Raw genomic sequence first — 23,298 nt, 5'->3', positions numbered from 1 at the left:
GACAGATAAGTCGTTTGACCAGTGACGACCATGACGTTGACAATTGTATTGAAGTTAAGGGGATACTAAGTCACCCTAGTCAACAGAACTGTCAAGGTCACGACTGTCACTTGTCATTAAACGTCAAAATTCATGTATGTCAATCTTTTAGACAAGGAAAGAGAATATACACCCATTTCTAGCTAATGACGTTTATTGACAAGTAACAAGTGAATAATGACGTTGACAGCTCTGCATGCGTTTACATGAAATCTTAATGCTTTACTGGATGTATAAACGCGTGGTCATATTGACAATAAATTATTTTTTTTGTACGATAGGGCGCATTATTACAAATTGATTTTCCGGTTTGGTTTAATAGCTACTACAAATGTAGTCGATTTAGTGCCAAAGGTGAACATTAGACATTCCCAATTTGAAATAAATGACAGTTGGGGTGGTCAAGTTGGGTTACGTAACCGATGGCGTTTTCCCTTTGACATAATGAATTTCTAACCTCAACTGCCTGGACGAATAAATTCACTATATTTGGTTATTCCTTAACTTTCGTTAATTTAAAAGAAAAAACAACATATATGAACAAAAAAGTTTATTAAATATTAACAATTAATAAGAAAAGTCTGCACTTTATACCGCTTAAGTGGCATAAATAAGTTCCTATACTACCGACTAGATTAGACCAAATTAAAATACACATAACAAATATTTACAAAAAAAAAATAAAAGAAAAAACAATTACCATAAGCCCATAGGGCTAAAGAAATATTATTAGCACCAGTTGACCCTGTACAAAATTGTCTTTATCCTACAATCACACTTAAAAAAAAAACGTCACAATAGCCATCTTTGGTTAAAAATTGTTAAAAAAAAATCAACATTTACACGTCATGTTGCCTGCTCATGCCCTAACTCGGTACATCTTCAGTTTTCATGGAAATATCCAGAACGTCCGTGGGTAACTCCACTGGCCCCCCGTCACCCCCTTGCAGCTCCCTCTGCTCGTTCTCGCTCAACTCCCGCACGTTTCCCGGCAAATAATCCTTCCAGGAACGGAACAGGTACCTGGTGAACTTCCTCAGCTGCCTGAACTTACAATAAGTCGCCCCCTCGGCCGATTCCAGCTGCTGCGTCTGGATCAGAAAACCCTTTTCCTTAAACGTCTGCTCCAGCTTCTCCCTTTGCATCGACTTTCTCGATTTTCGCTTCTTGTTGCTACGTAGAAGTGGTTGCTGTTGACTGCCGGTACTGCCGCAGTCCGATTGGGGTGAGGCGAGACTCGATCCCGGCAAATCGGGGGTGAGGAGGAAATCGGAGGTCGAGGTACCGCCGGTGATTTCCAGGGGCGGTGCGGGGTAGATTTTCTCCCCGCTGGCTTGCAAAAAAGCCCCGGTGCTGGAGCCTTGAGTGTTGGTCACTTGCTGCTGTAAGGTTTCCCTGGGGAAGAACTCGTAGCCGCGCATGCTTTTGTCGCCTGTGCCGCTGTAGTACCTGATAATTAAAAAAATAATAATAAATTGCTAGGAACTTTTTAATGAAACAGTTTGGTTTGGCAACGTTGCTTGGAGAGTAGCAAATTTGAATGATAAATTTGGCTACGCTTGGCAATAGTTGCCTCGTCTACTAAGACTCCTAGATCTACTAGTTCCGCCCGCTTGGCTTTTACCTTGTTGTCAGATTTCGATATTTTCACATAACTCTTGTAACCTTATAATAAATAAATTGGGAGCTTGCAAAATAGGGAAATTTTCAATAAAAATCAAGACATTCCATAAATTAAATTTGGCAACGTTTTAATCGACCCGATTACGGAGGATCATGGCCAACAAGATCCAACCAATTGACATTACGTTGTTGCCAGATCAACTTATCTTTCAGTATACGCACATATCTTGAACCTGTGACTCTATTTAAAGTAGCAATATAATTAAAGAGTAAATTTCATTAATATTACGCGTAAAATAAATAGCGTTGCCATGTCAAGCCTCGCTGCTTAGGCAACTCGTTGGCATTGTCTTCCCCATTTTAATCTGTCACGAGAGTGACAGATTAAAAAACGATCTGTCAAATTTAATATCAGTGCCACCAACTGTCGTTAAGTGACATTTGACACTTAGCAAATTATTTGCAATACAGGTACATAACTCCATTTCTAGTACTTGGATTGGTTCAATTATTGCGTTAAAAGATGCATTGGACTGTTCTCTAGCTTCCATTGGAAAAATGATGAAAATCTATGAAATAGAAGCTTTTTTATATGAGTTTTTGCAGATCATATCCAAGAAAAAGACTCTTCCAGATAACTTGGACCATAACTCGACTTCTAGACTTTGGAATAAAATTCCGCTTCTAGTACTTGGCTTAATTTTTGTGTTAAAAAGTACCTTGGTCTGCTGTCTAACGTCCATTGAATACATCATAAAAATCCATGCATTAAAAGCGTTTTTACCCAAGTTTTTGGAGACCCTATTCAAGAAAAAAGACACTTTCGGATAACTTATACATCACTAGTGCTCGGATTAGCTTGATTTTTGTTTCAAGAGGCACCTTAGAATGTTCTTCATTTTTTACTGAAAAAATCATGGAAATGCTTTTTTTAAATCATGTCCAAGGAAGGCAACAGTTTTGAGGTTATAAGTTCGACGTGCTATCGCTTGGAATCAATAAAGCGCCATTTTTAAGTCACTAAATGTCAGTTGGCAGCACTGGTTTTACCTAGTTTTTGGGTTACTAACACGATTTGACTTTCTACTAGGCTTATGTGTGAATATGATATTACTGCAATTTACCTGAAATTCCCACCAGAATCCACCGAGAGCATCTTCTTCTCCTGCAAACTGGGCTTCGCACCGCCGGTGAACTTGAACTTGCAAATGCTCACCTCGGTGGCCGGATTCGTGGTATTCTCCGTCGGTATCGGGGGTATAAAAATGGCGGATCTTTTCCTTTTTGCGGGATTCTTTTCGCTCAGACTTGCGCTCCTTTTCGACTTGACGTCGGCATGTTGGTGATGGTAGTGGTGGTGTCTCGAAGACTTCGGTACGATTTTCCGTAAGTTTTCGGTGGCTTCTGACTTGGGTTGATTGGTGGAAGCAGGAGGCGGAGGTCTGGGGCTGTGACTTGGCAGCGTATAGTTCATATTGCCTGCCAGACGTTGGTACATCATTAGTTGCTGCTGAAGGGCCATCGGATGGATGAACAGGTTGTTATTGGGCCAATAAACGTATCTAAACCGTTTTAGAATGATTATTTATATATAGGTTTTAATTAAGGTTTGACTTACCCTCCGGGGGGTTGTCCTTCGGGGGTGTTAGGTGTGTCCGAGGGGCTGCTGGTGGACATGCTGTCGGGGGTGACGGACGGAAACCTCAGTTCTCCCTTGACGGTCAGTGAAGGGGACGACGTTTCAGTCACCAGTTCCACCTCATCATCAGAGTGGGGCTCAGACTTCACTTCTGGGGTGGGGGATTTGTTTAGAAGGTCGATTTTTAAGTGGTTTAGGTCCCTTATGCATAAGTTCAGGGGCTCGTGTTGGTTCGTTGAGGCACGAGACTGAATTTTAAAAATGACGGATAACTAATTTTAACACGCGTGTTCTATAAATAAGACTCACCATAACAGACTTCCTTGTTTCTTGGGTCAAGCGTTTCTCTAGCAGACTGCTTATGATCTTGCTCTGGACATCGCTTTTGTTATTGACGACTTCCGTTTCCTTTTCCAGGTTTTTTTTCAGACTCGGACTCTGTTTTTCCAGGTAACTGTTAGGGTTCGGCGTGCCCGGGAATATCGTGCCGTAGTTCTTGTAAATCAGATGACAAATGTCGGCTTTCTTAGGCTTCCTGCCCCGTCTCGGTTTGGAGTTATCCAAAGTGATCTCCCCCATGTACGGTAGGTCTTGATACTTGACCACACGCGCAGGCGCAGAAACGCTCTGAGCGACCTTCGACTTTTTTTGGGCGGCATTGTTTTGGATCTCGTTTATTTTGTTCAGCCAGTTTTTCACTGACTCGTTGGGGTTTTCTTCCGGGATCGAGGAGAAGTCCGGGATCGGGATAAACTCCGGTTTGTCACTTTCGCTGGGGGTGGATGAGGATTGTTGCGAGTCCACCTCCACCTTTTCGATGTCGTCTTCTAGGTTTATGTTCCTTAACCTTTGTGACCTGAAATGTTATTTATTATATAACGTAGTTGGATGCTAATGGACGCAAATCTAGTGAAGAGTCAAATTTTGATCGACTCACTTTAATGGTTCCGTTTTCACTAAATTTTCGGCGGATAAAACATTGGCAGTGGAAAAAGTCATTTTATCAATGGGCGGCGTTTTTAGGCAAGTGGGCGTGTCCTCAGCTACTTCCGATTGCATCATAGACGTTTCTGAAATTTAAACAGGTTTCAAAAACACGCCAACAACAATTTATAAACTTGACGTTCATTTTGCCGTTTAAAGAAATTAATTTGGCCAATGAAAATCGCTCACGGCAAACTTAACGTCACTTCTACATGTATTAGACCGAGAGGCAACCTAAGAGAGTTATCTGGACAACTGTCAAAGTTAAATCTGATACGTCACTTGATTTATATGCCATTGACTAATTTATATGACATTAAACCGATAGATTGTTGCTCTAACCTTCATCTCATATTTGATGCTAAATGTCAACTGTGACAGATGTCAAAGTCCTAAACAATAAGGCTGTTAATTTTTGTGTTTGTAAGGTTATGTCGGGTACATGACAAACTTACAGACTTTTGACAAGTGACAAATAAATTGTCAAATTTCCAAGGCGCTTAATAATGAGAGTATCTATTTTCTAACGTAATATGTCGAGTTTAATGACAAGTGTCGTCACAGCCTACGCTTACTTGTCCTAAAATATTATTGTTCTGACGTCACCTTGATGTCATATTCAAGGCTTTTGTAGATATATTTCAATTATAATTAGAACATAATTTATAGATATTTGACAAGTGACAGACAGAATGTCAAAACCAAGGTTCGAAATAATAGTAGTTTTCATTTTTTGAGTTTTATAAGGTTACTCGTCCTAATATACCTACTAATGCTTTGATATCATATTCAAGGCTTTTGTAAGTATATGTCAATTATAATTTGAACATAACTTATGGGTCATTGACACATAGAATGTCAAATGTCAAAACCAAGATCCTAAATAATAAGAGTGTTCATTTTTTGGTATCTAAGGTTATGTTGGGTTCATGACAAGTGACGTCGCTCTAATATCTAATTTAAGGCTTTTGTAAATATATATCAATTATAATTTGAACATAGCTTATAGGCATTTGACAAGTGACAGACAGAAAGTCAAATGTCAAAACCAAGGTTCTAAACAATAGTAGTGTTCGTTTCTTGGGTTTTTAAGGTCGGTTTCATGACAAGTGACGTCACAGTCTACGCCTATTGGTTCTAATATTCTATAGCTCTGACGTCATCCTAATATCATATTTAAGACTTTTGTAAATTATAATAAAATTTGAACATAACTTATAAGTCACGGACCAGTGGCAAGATAGAATGTCAAAGATCAAAACCAAAGGGGTAAACAGCAAGAGTATCCATTTGTAAATTTCTAAGGTTAGGTTTTGTGTTCATGACAAATGACGTCACAGTCTACGCTTACTGGTCCTAATATACTATTACTCTGACGCTTTCAACGCTTTTGTTGGCATTTGTCAATTATTTTAAATTAATTTTGACAGAAATATTTGTCAAGTGACAAATAAAATATGCCGAAGTTCCTTAACAATAAGAGCGTTCATTTTTCGGGTCGGGTCCATGATAAGTGACGTCACTGCCTACACCTATTAGTCCGAATATTCTCTGGCTCTAACGTCACCCTAATATCACATGTAGGTTTATGACAAGTAACAGATAGAATGTCATATGTCCAGTGACGACACAGCCTACTGTTGATGACTGTTGAGACCATATCGGAGGTCTTTTCTAGGTTAGAAATCGTACGTGACGCGCACGCGCAACCGATTTCCAAAGATCATATTTCATTTTAACACTTATAATTCGGCAATTAATCAAACCGGCGTTGTAATTAATGTTATTACCTTATAATGAAAATTCCGATAACCATAATAAGCTGCTTAACATTTATTCGTATGCAAATTAAGAAAACGTCTGCTAGTATGCATGTTGCTAAAATATAAATCAGTCAAAATGAAAGTCGAATGTATTAATAATTTGTTTCCCAAGGATTTAGGAGAAAATGTTCATTTATTCCTTCAAACAAATATTCTCTAAGAGCATCATCTATCAATTAGTTATTGAACAAGAAAATTACAAAATACACAATAAATCTTGACAGTTGACTCTGTCCAAATTCACAGCCGTCAATGAAGTGTCATAAACGGTTTGTCAATTGTCAAACAATGACAGATGACTATTCAATTTGATTAATGATTGAGTGTAGTAGTAAGCGGGTTTTTTAAAAATTATATTTAGCTTACGTATGTACGTACATGTCTTCCTTCTAGTATGCATTAAACTATTTACAAACTCCGGATAGGCTAAAAATAGGATACTTTTTACGAAATAAAACGAATTGCGAGTGTGATTCATTGGCCTATTTTAGATTCCTATATAGGCTACTGCAGTATTAGGTTTTCTGCTTTTACATAACTCGAAATGAGTAAAAAAAGAATGGCTAATTTTGGCCTAAAAAAAACATATATTTTGACATTGCGATAACGACGCACGATGATTTGGTCGCTTTTTTCTTTTTTTTGATATCTCCGGTTCTAATGATCCCTCAGTGAGGAAACTGGGTTCATCGAACTGCTGAGGATTCGCTCTTCAATTTGTCTTGTATGAAATAAAACTTTCCGATTTAACGGAAAAACAGTTTGGAGTGTTCAAAGCTTATTCTGTTCTACCGTCATTTTCCCCTGCCGCTCAATTTTGATGAGTCGTAAACCGACATAGTGGAATGTTACTTAAAGAATGAAGTACTTAAAAAAATTACAGATGGGTTGATTGTGTGCATGTCACATTACAAGCAAAAGTTATTATTATTACTAAACGAGATATTCGGCATTTGTTGGGCCGCCCTTTATTTAAAACATCAATAACTTCGTTATTTTTGATTTTAGAGGCATATGGTATAGAACAGCTTTTACTTAGAATTTTAATACCTATCCATTGGTGAGATAATTTGCAGGTTATGACCTAAGAAAAAAGTACATTTTTGTATATATTTCCTTAACGAGACGATGAATTAATTTGATTTTTTCGCCATTGTAATCAGCGTAAAAAAATACTAGTTTAACTTTGTATATAGCAACAAATTTATAATTTTTTTTTTGCAACACTCTTTATAAAGATGCACAATCGATAGCGAGAGATCGATTCTCTAGGGGTCGTCGCTTAGCCGCCCTTTATTTAAAACCTCAATAACTACTTTAGTTTTGATTTTAGAGCCATGGAGTATAAAACAACTTTTACTTAGAGTTTAAATACCTATCGATTGGTGTTAGAGTATATAGAGTGTAGCATAAGAAAAAAGTAAATTTTTGCTAATATTTCTCGAACAGGTTGATCAATTAATTTCTTTTTTTCACTAATGTAATCAGCGTAAAAAAAGTACATAATTTTACGAATTTAATCAACTTTGTATCTATGTATATTAGTAAAAAATATAACAAGAAAGCTGGTACCTTTTTTTCTATCTATAATCGGAAAGTTTATAATGAGTGGGGCTGGGTCGATAGCCTGTGGCGTTCCTCAGGGGACTGTTTTGGGACCACTACTGTTTGTTTTGTATATAAATGGCTTACTTAAACTGAACATTAATGGTAAAACTATATCATTTGCTGATGATACTACTATTTTGTTTAAGGGAGAAACATGGGAGGAATTAAAAATTCAAGCAGAAAGGGATTTTTCGCTAGTTAAAAAATGGTTTGATTTTAACTTATTAACTGTAAATCTTGAAAAAACCAAATGCATATTATTCTCTCCCAATGATAAAACAATAAACTGTCAAGGCATAATAGTGGATAATCAAGCAATACCTGCGACAAAGACTATAAAATATTTGGGAATTATTATAGACAACAACCTCCGATGGGACCATCACATCAAATATGTTGTTCAAAAGATTAGATGTGTCATGCCAAAATTAAACTATTTGAAAGACTTCCTGTCAACGAATCAATTAAAAACTCTATATTTTTCATTAGTGCAGTCACATTTGATTTTTGGAATAATTGGTTGGGGAGGAGTGCTAAACTCACATGTTACAGGTTTAGAAATAACTCAAAAATGGGCACTTAAAATTGTATTTAACAAAAGTAGGTTTTTTCCATCGGATACATTATATGACATAAGTGGTGTTAGACATGGATATTAGACAGCTTTTCTGTTATAGAATGCTCTTAAGATCGTTTAAGAAACCTCAAGAAAGTTTAGTTTCTAACGAAACAAACTATAATTTAAGGTCTTAAAATAAAGTTATTATTCCAAAATGCAAAAAAATGTGCGGACAGAGAAGCTGGCTATACCTAACTCCAAGACTATATAATAAAATCCCTGATGATATTAAATGTTGTGAAAGTTTTATTAGTTTTAAAAGAAAAGTGTCAGACTGGTTACTGAGGGTATTATCGCGAGAGGATTTAAACAGTTTTGTGAACCAAAAAGAAAACAAATATTAAATTATATACCCAAAGACTTATATTGAAGTGAAAAAGTGTAAGAAAGTGTCACACAAAAAGCAAAATGCAAAAAGCAATATTACGGTAAATTTATGGTGAAATATGTATTAATATCGAGATTAATATTGAATTAAAATTGTATTTTACATTTGTTTAATAAACGTCCTGTATAATAAAGAGAAAATGAACTTATAAAGCGAAATGCCTGAGCCACTTGTTACAAGGCCATCGCTCAGTCGCCCTTTTTCCTAAATATTCACAATTCAATATATAATCAATTTCTATGACTTACTCTCAATCATTTCCTTAAAGTACTAATATCACAGACAGCAGTGGCGTCACCAAAGTGACATGACAATATTATTTTTTTTTGTTTAAACTAGAAAACTCAAAAAAAATTGATTCTTAGGATAATTAAAAAAAAAAATTGGCCGTTTATTTAATTTTTTTTGTGGATACCGGGCGGATAAACGTAAAATCGTACTGGCCCGTAGAAGGCCGTAGAATTGGCGTCGCGGCGCGGCGTCGTTTATTTCTGGCGTCGGGACGCTCGCGCCCGATCCCGTCGCCGCCTCTCGATCCCGGTTTATTCTCGATTTGGCCGTCGTGAAACCCGAGATTGAACCATATTTGGCACTAGACGCCCGTTTCCGAGTTATTATTAACCCGTACGGGCGTTCTTAGGTTGCCCGATGCCTATTTTACCACTCTACAATATGCCCGCCGGTCGTTTCTTAATAATAATATATACTACCTACATGCGGGCCGGTGTTGGCGCTTACAGGAAAAACTACGTTTTTGTCATATAAGAGCCTTTTTTGACATTCAAATAACAGTTGGACGCCTCGTATTGGGTGAAAATTGACGTGGCTTGCAATGCCGCCCTTTTTGGACACGCAAGACACGAGAGTAAAAAATTGTTCACATTGATAGTTATATTGAACTGTTTTTTTTTTGTATGGTGATATATTGCTTAGTATAAACTTCTGGCTAAAGTATATTGAGTTTCCCTGCTTATGAAGAAATCTTCTATATCTTCTTGACCAGTCCTGGTATAATAATACTGCGTGACCAGTGTGACAGAGGCCATTTTGTTTTTTAATCGTGTCGCCAGGTGGCATCTCGAAAGCCACGGGCCTTATCATTTATTTATCAACAGAAAACTCCAGTTATATATGCTGATGCTGAAAAAAATATGAAAGTATGATCAACTAAGGCAGTTCCTTAAAGACTAAGTGCTAATATTTAAGAGAGTGATTCCTGGATCAATTTTAAGGAAAAAAGTTCCTATAAATATATGTCCTAAACGTCTTAACTTTTGAGATACAGGGTGTTAAAGTTTTCAAAAAAAATCAGTTTTTTAATAATAACTTAAACAATATTCTATACATTTTTATGAAATTTGGTACTTGTATTCTATGTACCAAGAGGCATTTTTTGATGTGCAAAAAATTTTTTTTTCTCTGCCAGTGGCGTCCCTATAGGTCTTCTATTGAATATTTTTAATAAAAAAATACTACGCCACTGCTTTTTCTCAAAATAAAAATTATTTTTAAATTCCTCAATCGCTTCTTAGCAAATTTGATCTTCTGGTTTTTTTTCGTCCGACGCATGGTATTCGCTTAAAAAAATAAAAACAATTTTACTTCCCTAAAAATCTGCATAGAAAATAAACGACAGGAAAATCATAGTGTTGAAATGTTAAATGGACGCCATATTGAAAAACAAATGATGTTTTTTATAGAACTTTATAATAATTGAGGTTAGGTTATAATTTTTTTTCAAAAATCACTTTGAAGTATATAAACTATTATAAGAGTTACTAAGTTGCTTAAATTAAAAAATTGTGTATTTTCTTAGGCTCATTCTAATGGTAAAAAATCTTTTAAATTCGGTGGCACTCTTCTCGAAATATTCACTAAAATGCCCTTTTTTCTTACGGTATACCCTGTATATGATGCTACCAAACGATAGATATTTAAATTCTAAGTAACAGTTGTTTTACATTATATGGCTCTGAAATGAAAAATAACGAAGTTATTGACGATTAAAATTTTTTAGCATATAGTCGATATCTCCGTTATTTTTAACATTAGAGAAAAATTATAAAGACCACATTTGCTTATAATTTAATTTTCTATTCGATAAGCGGGTTTAATATGATGAAAATATTCCAAGTGGTTCCCAAATTGACCAAAAATGTCCGCTAAAGAATAAAAATTTTCTAGTTTAACAAACGTTTCAAAAAACCTCAAATTTGGCGCCTCTTGGTGACACAATTGCCTATAATTCGGCACGTTATTGAGGTGCAACAAAGTTCACATACAGAATTATTTGGAAAGAAATTCTCTAACTTCCAGTAAAACTTTTTTAAGAATATTCGTATTATTTCACAAAGGCCTTTGAAGGAATATCGAAAATTTTATAAGAAATTTAGCCAAAAAAATATAGCGACCAAAAATGCTCTAACAATCCCAATTCTTAGTCTATAATTAAGATTTTAGCTTCAAACTGATCCTCAAGAACCTCACTATACTAATGTGAAAAAATTATGAAAATATTCCAAGTGGTTCCCGAGTTATGGCCAAAAACATCCGCTAAAGAATAAAAATCTTGCTGGTCCAATATACGTTGAAACGTCAAATTTAATGGCTCTTGGACCTTTGGTGGCAAAATTGTCTGGCTATTAAATAACGAGACTGCGTGCCTAGAGGGCGCCCTAGACGGGTGCGGGGAAAAAAACGAGTAGTGCGTTGGGTATGTAGATATCTTGTCTATGCACGTACCAAAACACGTTTTCGTCACTGTTATAGTATTCGTGCAATAGCGGTTTGAAACGAACGTGTTTTTTTCTCGTGCCGAAAACCATGTGTGACAAAAAACAAGAGCAACGCATCAATCTTAAATTTCTCGTTAAATTGAAAAAAACCCCGACGGAGTGCTATAAGAGGCCTATGGGGAAAATTCTCTCTCGTGCGCGTGTTCTTGAGTGGTGTAAGCGCCTTAGTGAGGGCCGAGAGAGCACTGAAGATAACCAGCGGTCAGGTCGCCCTGTCACTGTTTCAACTCCGGAAACTGTGACCAAAATCAACCAAATTGTGCGTGCAGATCGTCGAATGAGCACCCGGATAATTGCCGAAGCTGTAAACGCCGATAAAGAAACGGTTAGAAAAATTTTACACGGGGAATTACACATGACAAAAGTCTGTGCGAAGTTGGTGCCAAAAAACCTGACTCCTGACCAAAAGCTCTTGCGTCAACAGGTCTGCTCGGATTTCCTTGAAAGGTTAGAAGAAGATCCCGGACTGATGAAAAACATGATTACTTGCGACGAAATGTGGATTTTTCAATACGATGTTGAAACCAAGCGGCAATTGATGCATTGGAAGACGCCTGAATCGCCCAGAATAAAGGTTGAATAAAGCTCCTGGACTAATTTTTTATTATTTCCAGGCAATTGAGATAATTTCTTATAGGTTTTAAGCTCCCGGACTAATTTTTCATTATTTCCAGGCAATTGAAATTATTTTTATGAGTTTTAAGCTCCTGGACTAATTTTTTAATATTTCCCGGCAATTGAGATAATTTCTAATAGGTTTTAAGCTCCCGGACTAATTTTTCATTATTTCCAGGCAATTGAGATTATTTTTATGAGTTTTAAGCTCCTGGACTAATTTTTTTAATATTTCCAGGTAATTGAGATTTTCTTATGGGTTTTAAGCTCCTGGACTAATTTTTCATTATTTCAAGGCAATAGAGATTATTTTTATGAGTTTTAAGCTCCTGGACTAATTTTTTAATATTTCCAGGCAATTGAGATTTTCTTATGGGTTTTAAGCTCCTGGACTAATTTTTTAATATTTCCAGGCAATTGAGATTTTCTTATGGGTTTTAGGCTCCTGGACTAATTCTTTAATATTTTCAGGCAGTTGAGATAATTTCTTATAGGTTTTAAGCTTCCGGACTAATTTTTCATTATTTCAAGGCAATAGAGATTATTTTTATGAGTTTTAAGCTCCTGGACTAATTTTTTAATATTTCCAGGCAATTGAGATTTTCTTATGGGTTTTAAGCTCCTGGACTAATTCTTTAATATTTTCAGGCAGTTGAGATAATTTCTTATGGGTTTTAAGCTCCTGGACTAATTTTTTAATATTTCCAGGCAATTGAGATTTTCTTATGGGTTTTAGGCTCCTGGACTAATTCTTTAATATTTTCAGGCAGTTGAGATAATTTCTTATGGGTTTTAAGCTCCTGGACTATTTTTTCATTATTTCCAGGCAATTGAGATTATTTTTATGAGTTTTAAGCTCCTGGACTAATTTTTTAATATTTCCAGGTAATTGAGATAATTTCTTATAGGTTTTAAGCTCCCGGACTAATTTTTCATTATTTCCAGGCAATTGAGATAATTTCTTATAGGTTTTAAGCTCCCGGACTAATTTTTCATTATTTCCAGGCAATTGAGATTATTTTTATGAGTTTTAAGCTCCTGGACTAATTTTTTTAATATTTCCAGGTAATTGAGATTTTCTTATGGGTTTTAAGCTCCTGGACTAATTTTTCATTATTTCAAGGCAATAGAGATTATTTTTATGAGTTTTAAGCTCCTGGACTAATTTTTTAATATTTCCAGGCAATTGAGATTTTCTTATGGGTTTTAAGCTCCTGGACTAATTTTTTAATATTTCCAGGCAATTGAGATTATTTTTATGAGTTTTAAGCTCCTGGACTAATTTTTTAATATTTCCAGGCAATTGAGATTTTCTTATGGGTTTTAGGCTCCTGGACTAATTCTTTAATATTTTCAGGCAGTTGAGATAATTTCTTATGGGTTTTAAGCTCCTGGACTAATTTTTCATTATTTCCAGGCAACTCAGATTATTTTTTATGACTTTTAATCTCCTGGACTAATTTTTTAATATTTCCAGGCAATTGAGATTATTTTTATGAGTTTTAAGCTCCTGGACTAATTTTTTAATATTTCCCGGCAATTGAGATAATTTCTTATAGGTTTTAAGCTCCCGGACTAATTTTTAATTATTTCCAGGCAATTGAGATTATTTTTATGAGTTTTAAGCTCCTGGACTAATTTTTTAATATTTCCAGGTAATTGAGATTTTCTTATGGGTTTTAAGCTCCTGGACTAATTTTTTAATACTTCCCGGCAATTGAGATAATTTCTTATAGGTTTTAAGCTCCCGGACTAATTTTTCATTATTTCCAGGCAATTGAGATTATTTTTATGAGTTTTAAGCTCCTGGACTAATTTTTTAATATTTCCAGGCAATTGAGATTATTTTTATGAGTTTTAAGCTCCTGGACTAATTTTTTAATATTTCCAGGCAATTGAGATTTTCTTATGGGTTTTAGGCTCCTGGACTAATTCTTTCATATTTTCAGGCAGTTGAGATAATTTCTTATGGGTTTTAAGCTCCTGGTAATTTTTCATTATTTCCAGGCAACTCAGATTATTTTTTATGACTTTTAATCTCCTGGACTAATTTTTTAATATTTCCAGGCAATTGAGATTATTTTTATGAGTTTTAAGCTCCTGGACTAATTTTTTAATATTTCCAGGCAATTGAGATTTTGCGAGCAACAGATTTTGAGAAAGCAAGGATGTCCAAATCAAAATTCAAGGCAATGTTGATCGTTTTTTTCGACATTAACGGTATCGTGATGACTGAATCGGTTCCAGAGGGTCAGACTGTCAACCAGACTTACTATTTGTCAGTTTTGGTAACACTGCGACAACGAGTTCGTGAGAAACGGCCCGAGTTGTGTAAAAACTCGTGGATTTTGCACCAGGACAACGCACCTGCCCTTAACGCGCTATCTGTGAAGCAGTATTTGGGCGGTAAGCGCACTCCAGTGCTCGAACACGCGCCGTAAACGCCAGATTTGGCCCTGTGCGACTATTTTTTGTTTCCGAAGATAAAATCTGCTTTAAAAGGGACCCGATTTGAGTCGATGGAAGCGGTAAAGCAAAAAACGGCAGAGCTCCTAAAGGCCCTCACCAAAGAAGACTTCCAGCACTGATTCGATGAATGGAAAAAACGTATGGAAAGATGTGTGGCGAGGGGGGGGAAGTATATTGAAGGGGAGCATTCGAATGTATAATAATTTTTATAATAAAACCCTTTTTCGTAACCGGTCTCGTTATCTAATAGCCAGACCTCGTATAGTCAATATCTCCGTTATTTTTAACATTAGAGAAAAATAATAAGGACCACATTTGCTTAGAATTTAATTTTTTATTCGATAGGCGGGTTTAATATACAGGGTGTATTAATACAAGTTTTCAGTTGTCCTATTAAAGAAAGTAATGAGCTACATATTTGATTTTTTTTTTTGAGTTTTAATAAGAAACTTTTGTTTCTTATTAAATTTTACTTTACATTACATTGGGCTGTTTCGTATTTATATATTTTCTTGACCAGTCCTGGTAGATTAATCTGCATAAACGGGTCGTAGAGACCATAACATTTCAACAAATTGGTTTTTTTGCGTCACACCTATACCAAGCGAATCCACATAGTTTTTCCTTTTAAAGAAATTATTAATATTCAAATTTTATCTTTTCGGACGCAATCGAGCATAAATTATCGACTCATTTTTGGGTATTTCACACTTAAGAGCCTACGGACACGATCGGTTTTTGGGCGAAAACGTCGTAGGTGCCAATCGAATCACATTTGAAAAAAAAAATTATGGCAAAATAACCCTATTTATAAAACGACTGTGTTACCAGACAATGTAAACAAGTGTTACGACATAGAGCGCAATTTTCGAAAAAAATACGAAAAAAAATCCAAAAATAGTTCGGATTTCGACAAAAATAAATTGGCAGAATGAGAGAGAGAGAGAGAGAGTGCTGCTGCTTTTAGTTCGATTTTTAGTTGCATCACCAGGGGCGTACGTAAAACACAAGATCCTAATGCTAATTCAAGACTGTTTGCAGAGATGTGGTATGTGCCACATTTACTTGATATAAAAATATTGAGTAGACCTCGTACAAATTAATAAAAGACCATTAAGAATCGTAATTCTATGGCCTTAAGGAAAAACGAAAGAGTGGCGCTTCCTACGCGTTTTATGTCACATATTTGCTGAATAAACCGACTTTATTTGAGAGAAAACGTTAGATTTCTCTTTGCATATCATTGTGCGGTAATTAAGTTGCAATTACCACTTTTTTTTTTAATAGGTCTTATCGGACCTTAAATGGCCGATTTGCCACATTTTGTATTTAATGAATGAATGGCCATTTTTGTTTGTTTCATTTTAGGTAGAGTAAATATTTAATTGAGAATTTTTTAGAAGCGAACAGAGAGAGAAAGAATTGTTTTTACTTCACGTAATTTTATTTTGATCCATATTTTTTCGAAGGATAGACATATAGGTTTTTTTATATACTATATTCCAACATAAATATCTCCTTATTAGGGAATATATTTTAGAAATTAAATTGTATGCATTCAAATTAATCTCTTCTTAGGCCCTTATGAAGTTTAGGAAATTATTCTCCTCGTCCGTAGTGGTTACGTAAGTAAAATATAAACAAATTGTCCAGTCGATTGGAGACATATTGGGTATAAGTGGAGCTGTTACTCAATTCTTGCCAAGAAAAAAAATGTCCTGACCAAAACGGACGTAACTATCCTAATTCTTGATCCATAGTCATGATTTTACTCTCAAATTAATCCTCAGGAACCCTATTACACTAGTGTGAAAAAGTGATGAAAATATTCCAAGTGGTTCCCAAGTTATGACCAAGAATATAAATCTTGTTGGTCCAATATACGTTTCAAAAACCTCAAATTTGGAGGCTCTTGGACCTTTGGTGACAAAATTGCCTCTAATTCAGAAAGCTTTTGAGCTACAAGATATGTTCGTATATGAAATTATTTGGAAAGAAATGTCCTTTCTTTTAGTAAGACTGTTTTAAAAATATTCTGATTAATTCATGAAAAACTTGCCAGGAATATTGAAAATTTGATGAAAAATTAAGCAAAAAAAATTTCACGGCCAAAAGTGCTCTCACTATCCCAACTCTTGGTCTATAATCATGATTTTACCCTCAAATTAATCCTCAGGAATCTCATTACATTTGTGTGAAAAAATCATGAAAATATTCCAAATGGTTCCAAAGTTATGACCAAAAATGTCTGTTAAAAAATAAAATGCTTGATGTTGCATTATAAGATTTAAAACTTTAATTTTGGAGGATCTAGGGACCTTGGCTGATAAAATTACCTTTAACTCAGACAGTTTTTGACGTACAAAAAATTTTCGTATATGAAATTATTTGGAAAGAAATGCCCTTTCTTTTAATAAGACTGTTTTAAAAATATTCTGATTAATTCATGAAAAACTTGCCAGGAATATTGAAAATTTAATGAAAAATTTTGCAAAAAAAGTGTCACGGCCAAAAATGCTCTAACTATCCCAATTCTTGGTCTATAATCATGATTTTACCCTCAAATTAATCCTCAGGAATTTTATTACACTAGTCTGAAAAAATCATGAAAATATTCCAAGTGGTTCCCAAGTTATGACCAAAAATACCCGCTAAAGTATATAGTATACGTTTTAAAAACCTCAAATTTGGTGGCTCTTGGACCTTTGGTGACAAAATTGCCTCTAATTCACAAAGTTTTTGAGGTACAAACAACGATCATATATGAAATTATTTGGAAAGAAATTTCCTTTCTTCCAGTAAAACTCTTTCAAGAACATTCCTATTAATTCACAAACATTTTTGAAGGAATATTGAAATTTTGATAAGAAATTTAGCCAAAAAAATGTGCCGATCAAAAATGCTCTAACTATCCCAATTCTTGGTCGATAATTAAGATTTTAGCCTCAAACTGATCCTCAAGAACCTCACTATACTAATGTGAAAAAATAACGAAAATATTCCAAATGGTTCCAAAGTTATGACCAAAAATGTCTGTTAAAAAATAAAATGCTTGATGTTGCATTATAAGATTTAAAACTTCAATTTTGGAGGATCTAGGGACCTTGGCTGATAAAATTACCTTTAACTCAGAAAGTTTTTGACGTACAAGAAATGTTCGTATATGAAATTATTTGGAAAGAAATGCCCTTTCTTTTAGTAAGACTGTTTCAAAAATATTCTGAATTATTCATGAAAAACTTGCCAGGAATATTGAAAATTTAATGAAAAATTTTGCAAAAAAAGTGTCACGGCCAAAAATGCTCTAACTATCCCAATTCTTGGTCTATAATCATGATTTTACCCTCAAATTAATCCTCAGGAATTTTATTACACTAGTGTGAAAAAATCATGAAAATATTCCAAGTGGTTCCCAAGTTATGACCAAAAATACCCGCTAAAGTATATAGTATACGTTTTAAAAACCTCAAATTTGGTGGCTCTTGGACCTTTGGTGACAAAATTGCCTCTAATTCACAAAGTTTTTGAGGTACAAACAACGATCATATATGAAATTATTTGGAAAGAAATTTCCTTTCTTCCAGTAAAACTCTTTCAAGAACATTCCTATTAATTCACAAAATTTTTTGAAGGAATATTGAAATTTTGATAAGAAATTTAGCCAAAAAAATGTGCCGATCAAAAATGCTCTAACTATCCCAATTCTTGGTCTATAATTAAGATTTTAGTCTCGAACTGATCCTCAAGAACCTCACTATACTAAAGTGGAAAAATAACGAAAATATTTCAAGTGGTTCCCAAGTTATGATAAAAAATATCCGCTAAAGAATAAAAATCTTGCTGGTCCAATATACGTTGAAAAGTCAAATTTAATGGCTCTTGGGCCTTTGGTGACAAAATTGTCTCAAACTCGGAAAGTATTTAAGTTACAAGAAACGTTCTTATATGAAATTACTTGGAAAGAAATTTCCTTACTTCCAGTAAAACTTTTTTAAGAATATTCCTGTTAATTCATAAAAATCTTGTCAACTTAGTTCAATTGCTTGGAAAATCTAAATAGTGGCCTATCAATTGCCTGATATAATCGAGAGGGTTCAACAACACCCTTGACATGCCTATAAATTAAATGTAGGTATTTTTTTAAACATTAATTTCATTCATTTATTGTTATTCTTGTTAAAAACTATAAAGAAAATTGGTACTCTTACATTCGACATTTTTTAAGAAATTACCACCTGGACCAAATATACACTGTCTGTCTGGAATGTTTAAATAAGGTTTTTGCCCGAAATTTTGTTTAAAAAAAACTGATTTTACGACCTATACAGGCACACTAATTAAATAAATAATATAACCTGTACATTTTATAATCCTAAAACAAGCGATTGAGTAATTATTATAGGATCCAAAAATTGAATTAGTACGTACCTTAAATTAGTGAACCACCGAATAAAACCCATGATAGATGGCAGCAAGTAAACCGCAACAGAAAATCCTAAACCATTTTCCAACTAAAACGAACCGTCCGTAACGAGGGGCATTTTCGCGTCACGTTTTCCACCTCGGAACGTCCATCGAGCGTCACATGAGCGTAAAAAGCGCGCACTTTCCCGTTAAAAAAAAATTTAACTTTTTTTTTTTTAATTTTAAGGAAATTCTCGATTTTCCAGAAAGGATACTCAAGCAATGTTCCTCGGCATGCTCGCTTCAATTTACTGTATTAATCACGTAAATAGATTGAAAATGTGTAGGATTTCATTCAGGGCGGGCTGGATTCCGGCGACGGTCAACTGGTTTTGACTTAAATCAGTCGATTCATAGATTCGTAATAATTTACGTGTAAGAGATGTATTATTAGTTTATTATAGGCACGCCTCTGAACGTCATTTATTTTTCAACTTAAGCAACTATTGGCTATGAATTAATGTTTACTTCACGGCTCAAGGGCCAGTAGGTCAAAAATTATCAATATAAACCAGGAGGTTGATGCAGTAAGGACCAGCTGACGTGAAGCAAAATTCAACTGGCAATAACTCCTTTTTAAGTAATAATAAGTTTTTGATTTATAGTTAAGCATTCTTTAAATTTAATTATTATGATCATAATCGTAGGTTAACTTCCACAGAAGATATAAGCAATTTTTTTGTCAAAGCTTCTTTAAAGGGGACACTATGTATAAAACCCAAGATATCTGCAATGGCATTGGGTTTAGAGGTTCAGTGATCATTATCAACATTATAGTGCTCACCATAATTAACCAAATAAAATTTATTTCAAATTTATTTCCACCAGGTTGACGTAGCAAGGGCTAGCTGACGTGAAGCAAAATTCAACTAGCGATAACTCCTAATCTATCACTGATAATTAAAAAAATTTAAAAAAATATTGTACTAAATTATGCAATGTTTAACTTTGATTCTTATAATCATGGCTGTAAATAGACTTCCACAGAAGTTATAGGCATTTTTTCAATCATAGCTTCTTTGAAGGGGACAGTCTGTATAAAACCGAACATACCTCTAATGGTATTGGATTTAGAGGTTCAGTAGTTATTATCAATATTATAGTGCTTACCGGAGTTAATCAAAACAACTTTATTTCACATCTTTATCTTATGAAGATCAAAAGTTATCAAGCAAAAACCTGGAGGTTAACGCAGCTAGACCCAGCTGACGTGAAGCAAAATTCAACTGACGATATCTCCTCACCTAATCATAGTATTTAAAAAAATTAAAAAGATACTTCGAGGTCTTTAAATAGTCTTTAACTTTGGTTATTATGATCATAACTGTAGATCAACTTCCACAGAAGATATAGGCAGTGTTTCTGCCATGGCTTCTTTGAAAAGTGCACTAATTATAAAACCTAAGATATCTCTAACGGTATCGGGTTTAGAGCTTTAGTGGTTATTATCAAAATTATAGTGCTTACCGTAGTTAATCAAATAAACTTTATTTCGCGTGTTTATCTTACGTAGATCAAAAGTTGTCAAGCAAAAACCTCGAGGTTGACGCAGCTAGGTCCAGCTGACGTGAAGCAAAATTCAACTGGCGATAACTCCTAAACTATCAATGGAATTAAAAAAAATATTCTAAGAAATCGTCTCCAATTTTTATTATTACGATCATAATCGTAGATCAACTTTCTCAGAAGATAGAGGTAGTTTTTCTGCTATGGTTTCCTTGAACAAGTCACTTTGTATAAAACCCAAGATATCTCCAATGCTATTAAGTCTAGAGCTCCAGCAGTTATAATCAATATTGAAGTCCTCACCATGACCGACTAAATAAACTTTATTTTACATCTCTAGCTTACGTAGTTCAAAAGTTATCAAGCAAAAACTCAGAGCGTGACGCAGCTAGGTCCAGCTGACGTGACGCAAAATTCAAACGGTCATATCTCTTAAGGTGGCCATGCTATCGCGAAAATTTAAAAAGATTCCGATAGACAATCAATCAGTGTATCATTTTGCTTATGACGCCCAAGACTGTAGATGGACTTCTAAAGAAGACACGCACAGTTGTTATGTTGTAACTTGCTTGTACGTAAAACGCTCGCCATAGCTCCAGTGCAGTTGGGTTTAGAGTCTTGATAATTATTATCAAAACTGTAGAGTAATATATTCCTAATAAATAGGAGTTTATTTTATGGTTTTATCGTCAATAGATCAAGAGTTATTGAGGACAAACCAAAATAACGTGAAGTAAATTTTAAACGAGGATAGCTCTTAAGCTGGTGATGCTATTAGCAAAATTCAAACAGATTCTAATAGAAAATTATATATTCTACAACTTTGTTTATAACACTCAAAACTGTAAGTCGATTTCTACAGAAGATACACACAGTTTAAGTCGTTACTTGTTTGTAAGATGTATGAATAATAACTGAAATATTATCAAAGGTAATGGCTTCAGTAATCATTATCAAATTTAAAAAGTAAATCATTGTTAATCAACTAAAGTGTATTTGATGGTTATATCTTCAGTAGACCAACTAAAAATGTAAGTTTGACCCACAAGGCTCTACTGACCTGAAGCAAAATTCAAACTTTATTAACCACATAAAATCATGAAACAAGTTATTGGCACTTGTACCAGTTGATCGACGTCCCTATGCTTCGCGTGGTATTATTCTTGCAGATATTCTTCATAAGCGTACTTTCAATGAGAATTAATTAATTAATTAATTAATAACGAAAATAAATTAGAAATGATCGTTGAAACGTAATACAACTTTTAATTAAAAATTAATTGAATAATTCATTTAATTAAATTAGAGTAGTATATTAGCTCCTCATATCGTTTATTTTAAAGTTTACTCACGTACTTAATAAAGCTCCTCATGTGATAGGCATCAAGCTTCTTATAATAAATGTGAGCTCCTTATGAATGTGTGAAAATATTGATTTCAATCACTCATCTCAATATCACTCATGTCACTTGAAGAAATTAATTATAAATCAGAGTTTTACAATCTTAAGTTGAATTTAGAAACTACATAATCTGATCTATTAACGTGAAATTGAGGCTTGTACCTCCTCATTTACCATTATGCGAATCTCCTCATTTGCCTTATGAAAATATTATGGATATGACAGATTTGAGGAGGTCTAGCTCCTCTCTAAACCTCCTCATCTATCGTATTAAAGCATCGAGGCGTGTATAAATTTGAATTTTCAAAATGCTCCTCATCTAATCTCTGCTGGAATTTTACCCGCCTATGTTTAAAAAAAATGTTGCGTGGATCAGTCCGGGGAGCACGTGGGTGGACCAGTAGAAAAGCTCCCATCGGAGCCCCACCATTGGTGTAGACACGAGGGGGGGCTAGATCACCAACATACGACATCCGCATCGGTTATTATAATAACGACTGTGCTCGTTGAACATATCTCTTCGCACCTTTCTTATGCCGTAATTGTATTCCATATTTAGTAATAACCGCAACGACTTTATGTTTTGAAATGTTTGTTGCACTGAAAGAGCGAGATGCGGATATTGCGGCACCAAGAAGAGAAAAGGACGGAGCGAGCATATAAGTGTTTTGAAAAATTAATGATTTGCGATGCTTTTAAGAATTGGCGGTCGGGTTTTTTTTCTGTCTCTCTCTGTCTCGATGACCTTCCAGTATTCCTCTGCTTTTGACCGTAGAAGGTATAACAGCCGCCTCCGTGGTTTTTCCGCCCCCAGGTTCGAACGAGAAAACGCCGTTCGTTTGCTCACTTACATTCTTCTGGTCGAATGTTCTTTCTATGAATTTAAATTTTGAATAAAAAAAATGGTTTGCCATCCTTCTTCCTCTCATACATTCTTCATCAGGTTTTCACACTATATTCTCTTTGTTTCTGATCATCTTTTTTCCAAAAAAATTTAGCTAAAATAACAGATACGGAACACGTACATAAAATCAGCGGTGAGATATAGCTCAAGGCCGCAACGTAAGCTCCGCCCATCAACGCATAGCGTTGCGCATTTGATCAAGATTCATTGTTCAGTCAACATCTCACCGCTCGAGAACAGCCTCTCTTCGACTTGCTTAATAATAATAATAATAATAATAATAATAATAATAACATTACTCTAGTTTTATTTTGGTTTTTAAATAAGTTTAACGATTTTAGGAAAATTATTGGTGGTACTGAATGAGTTTCTCGTAAAAAATTAGCTGAAAAAGAGTGTCAAATCGACTGGTTTACATTG

The 23,298-nt window shown here is 34.7% G+C and overlaps 1 protein-coding gene across 2 annotated transcripts; it reads right to left on the bottom strand.

Moving 5' to 3' along the window:
- Positions 1-574: 574 nt before the first annotated feature.
- Positions 575-19,281, bottom strand: LOC126749489 (uncharacterized). Of its 2 annotated transcripts, none has more exons than XM_050459182.1 (6): positions 19,031-19,281; positions 4,239-4,371; positions 3,611-4,157; positions 3,281-3,549; positions 2,787-3,224; positions 575-1,488 (listed from the first exon to the last, which is right to left on the bottom strand). In XM_050459182.1, the coding sequence occupies exons 2-6, from the start codon at positions 4,361-4,363 to the stop codon at positions 906-908; spliced, it is 1,962 nt and encodes a 653-aa protein (XP_050315139.1). In that variant the 5' UTR covers positions 4,364-4,371; positions 19,031-19,281; the 3' UTR covers positions 575-905. The 2 variants fall into 2 exon arrangements, with proteins under 2 accessions (XP_050315139.1, XP_050315138.1); XM_050459181.1 differs by lacking the exon at positions 19,031-19,281 and adding an exon at positions 8,972-9,284.
- Positions 19,282-23,298: the final 4,017 nt, after the last annotated feature.

Source organism: Anthonomus grandis, unplaced genomic scaffold (genome assembly GCF_022605725.1).
Source record: "Anthonomus grandis grandis unplaced genomic scaffold, icAntGran1.3 ctg00000121.1___fragment_1, whole genome shotgun sequence".
NCBI lineage: Eukaryota > Metazoa > Arthropoda > Insecta > Coleoptera > Curculionidae > Anthonomus > Anthonomus grandis.
Note: the sequence above shows the minus strand (reverse complement) of the source record. Positions and strands in the feature narration are given on the sequence as shown.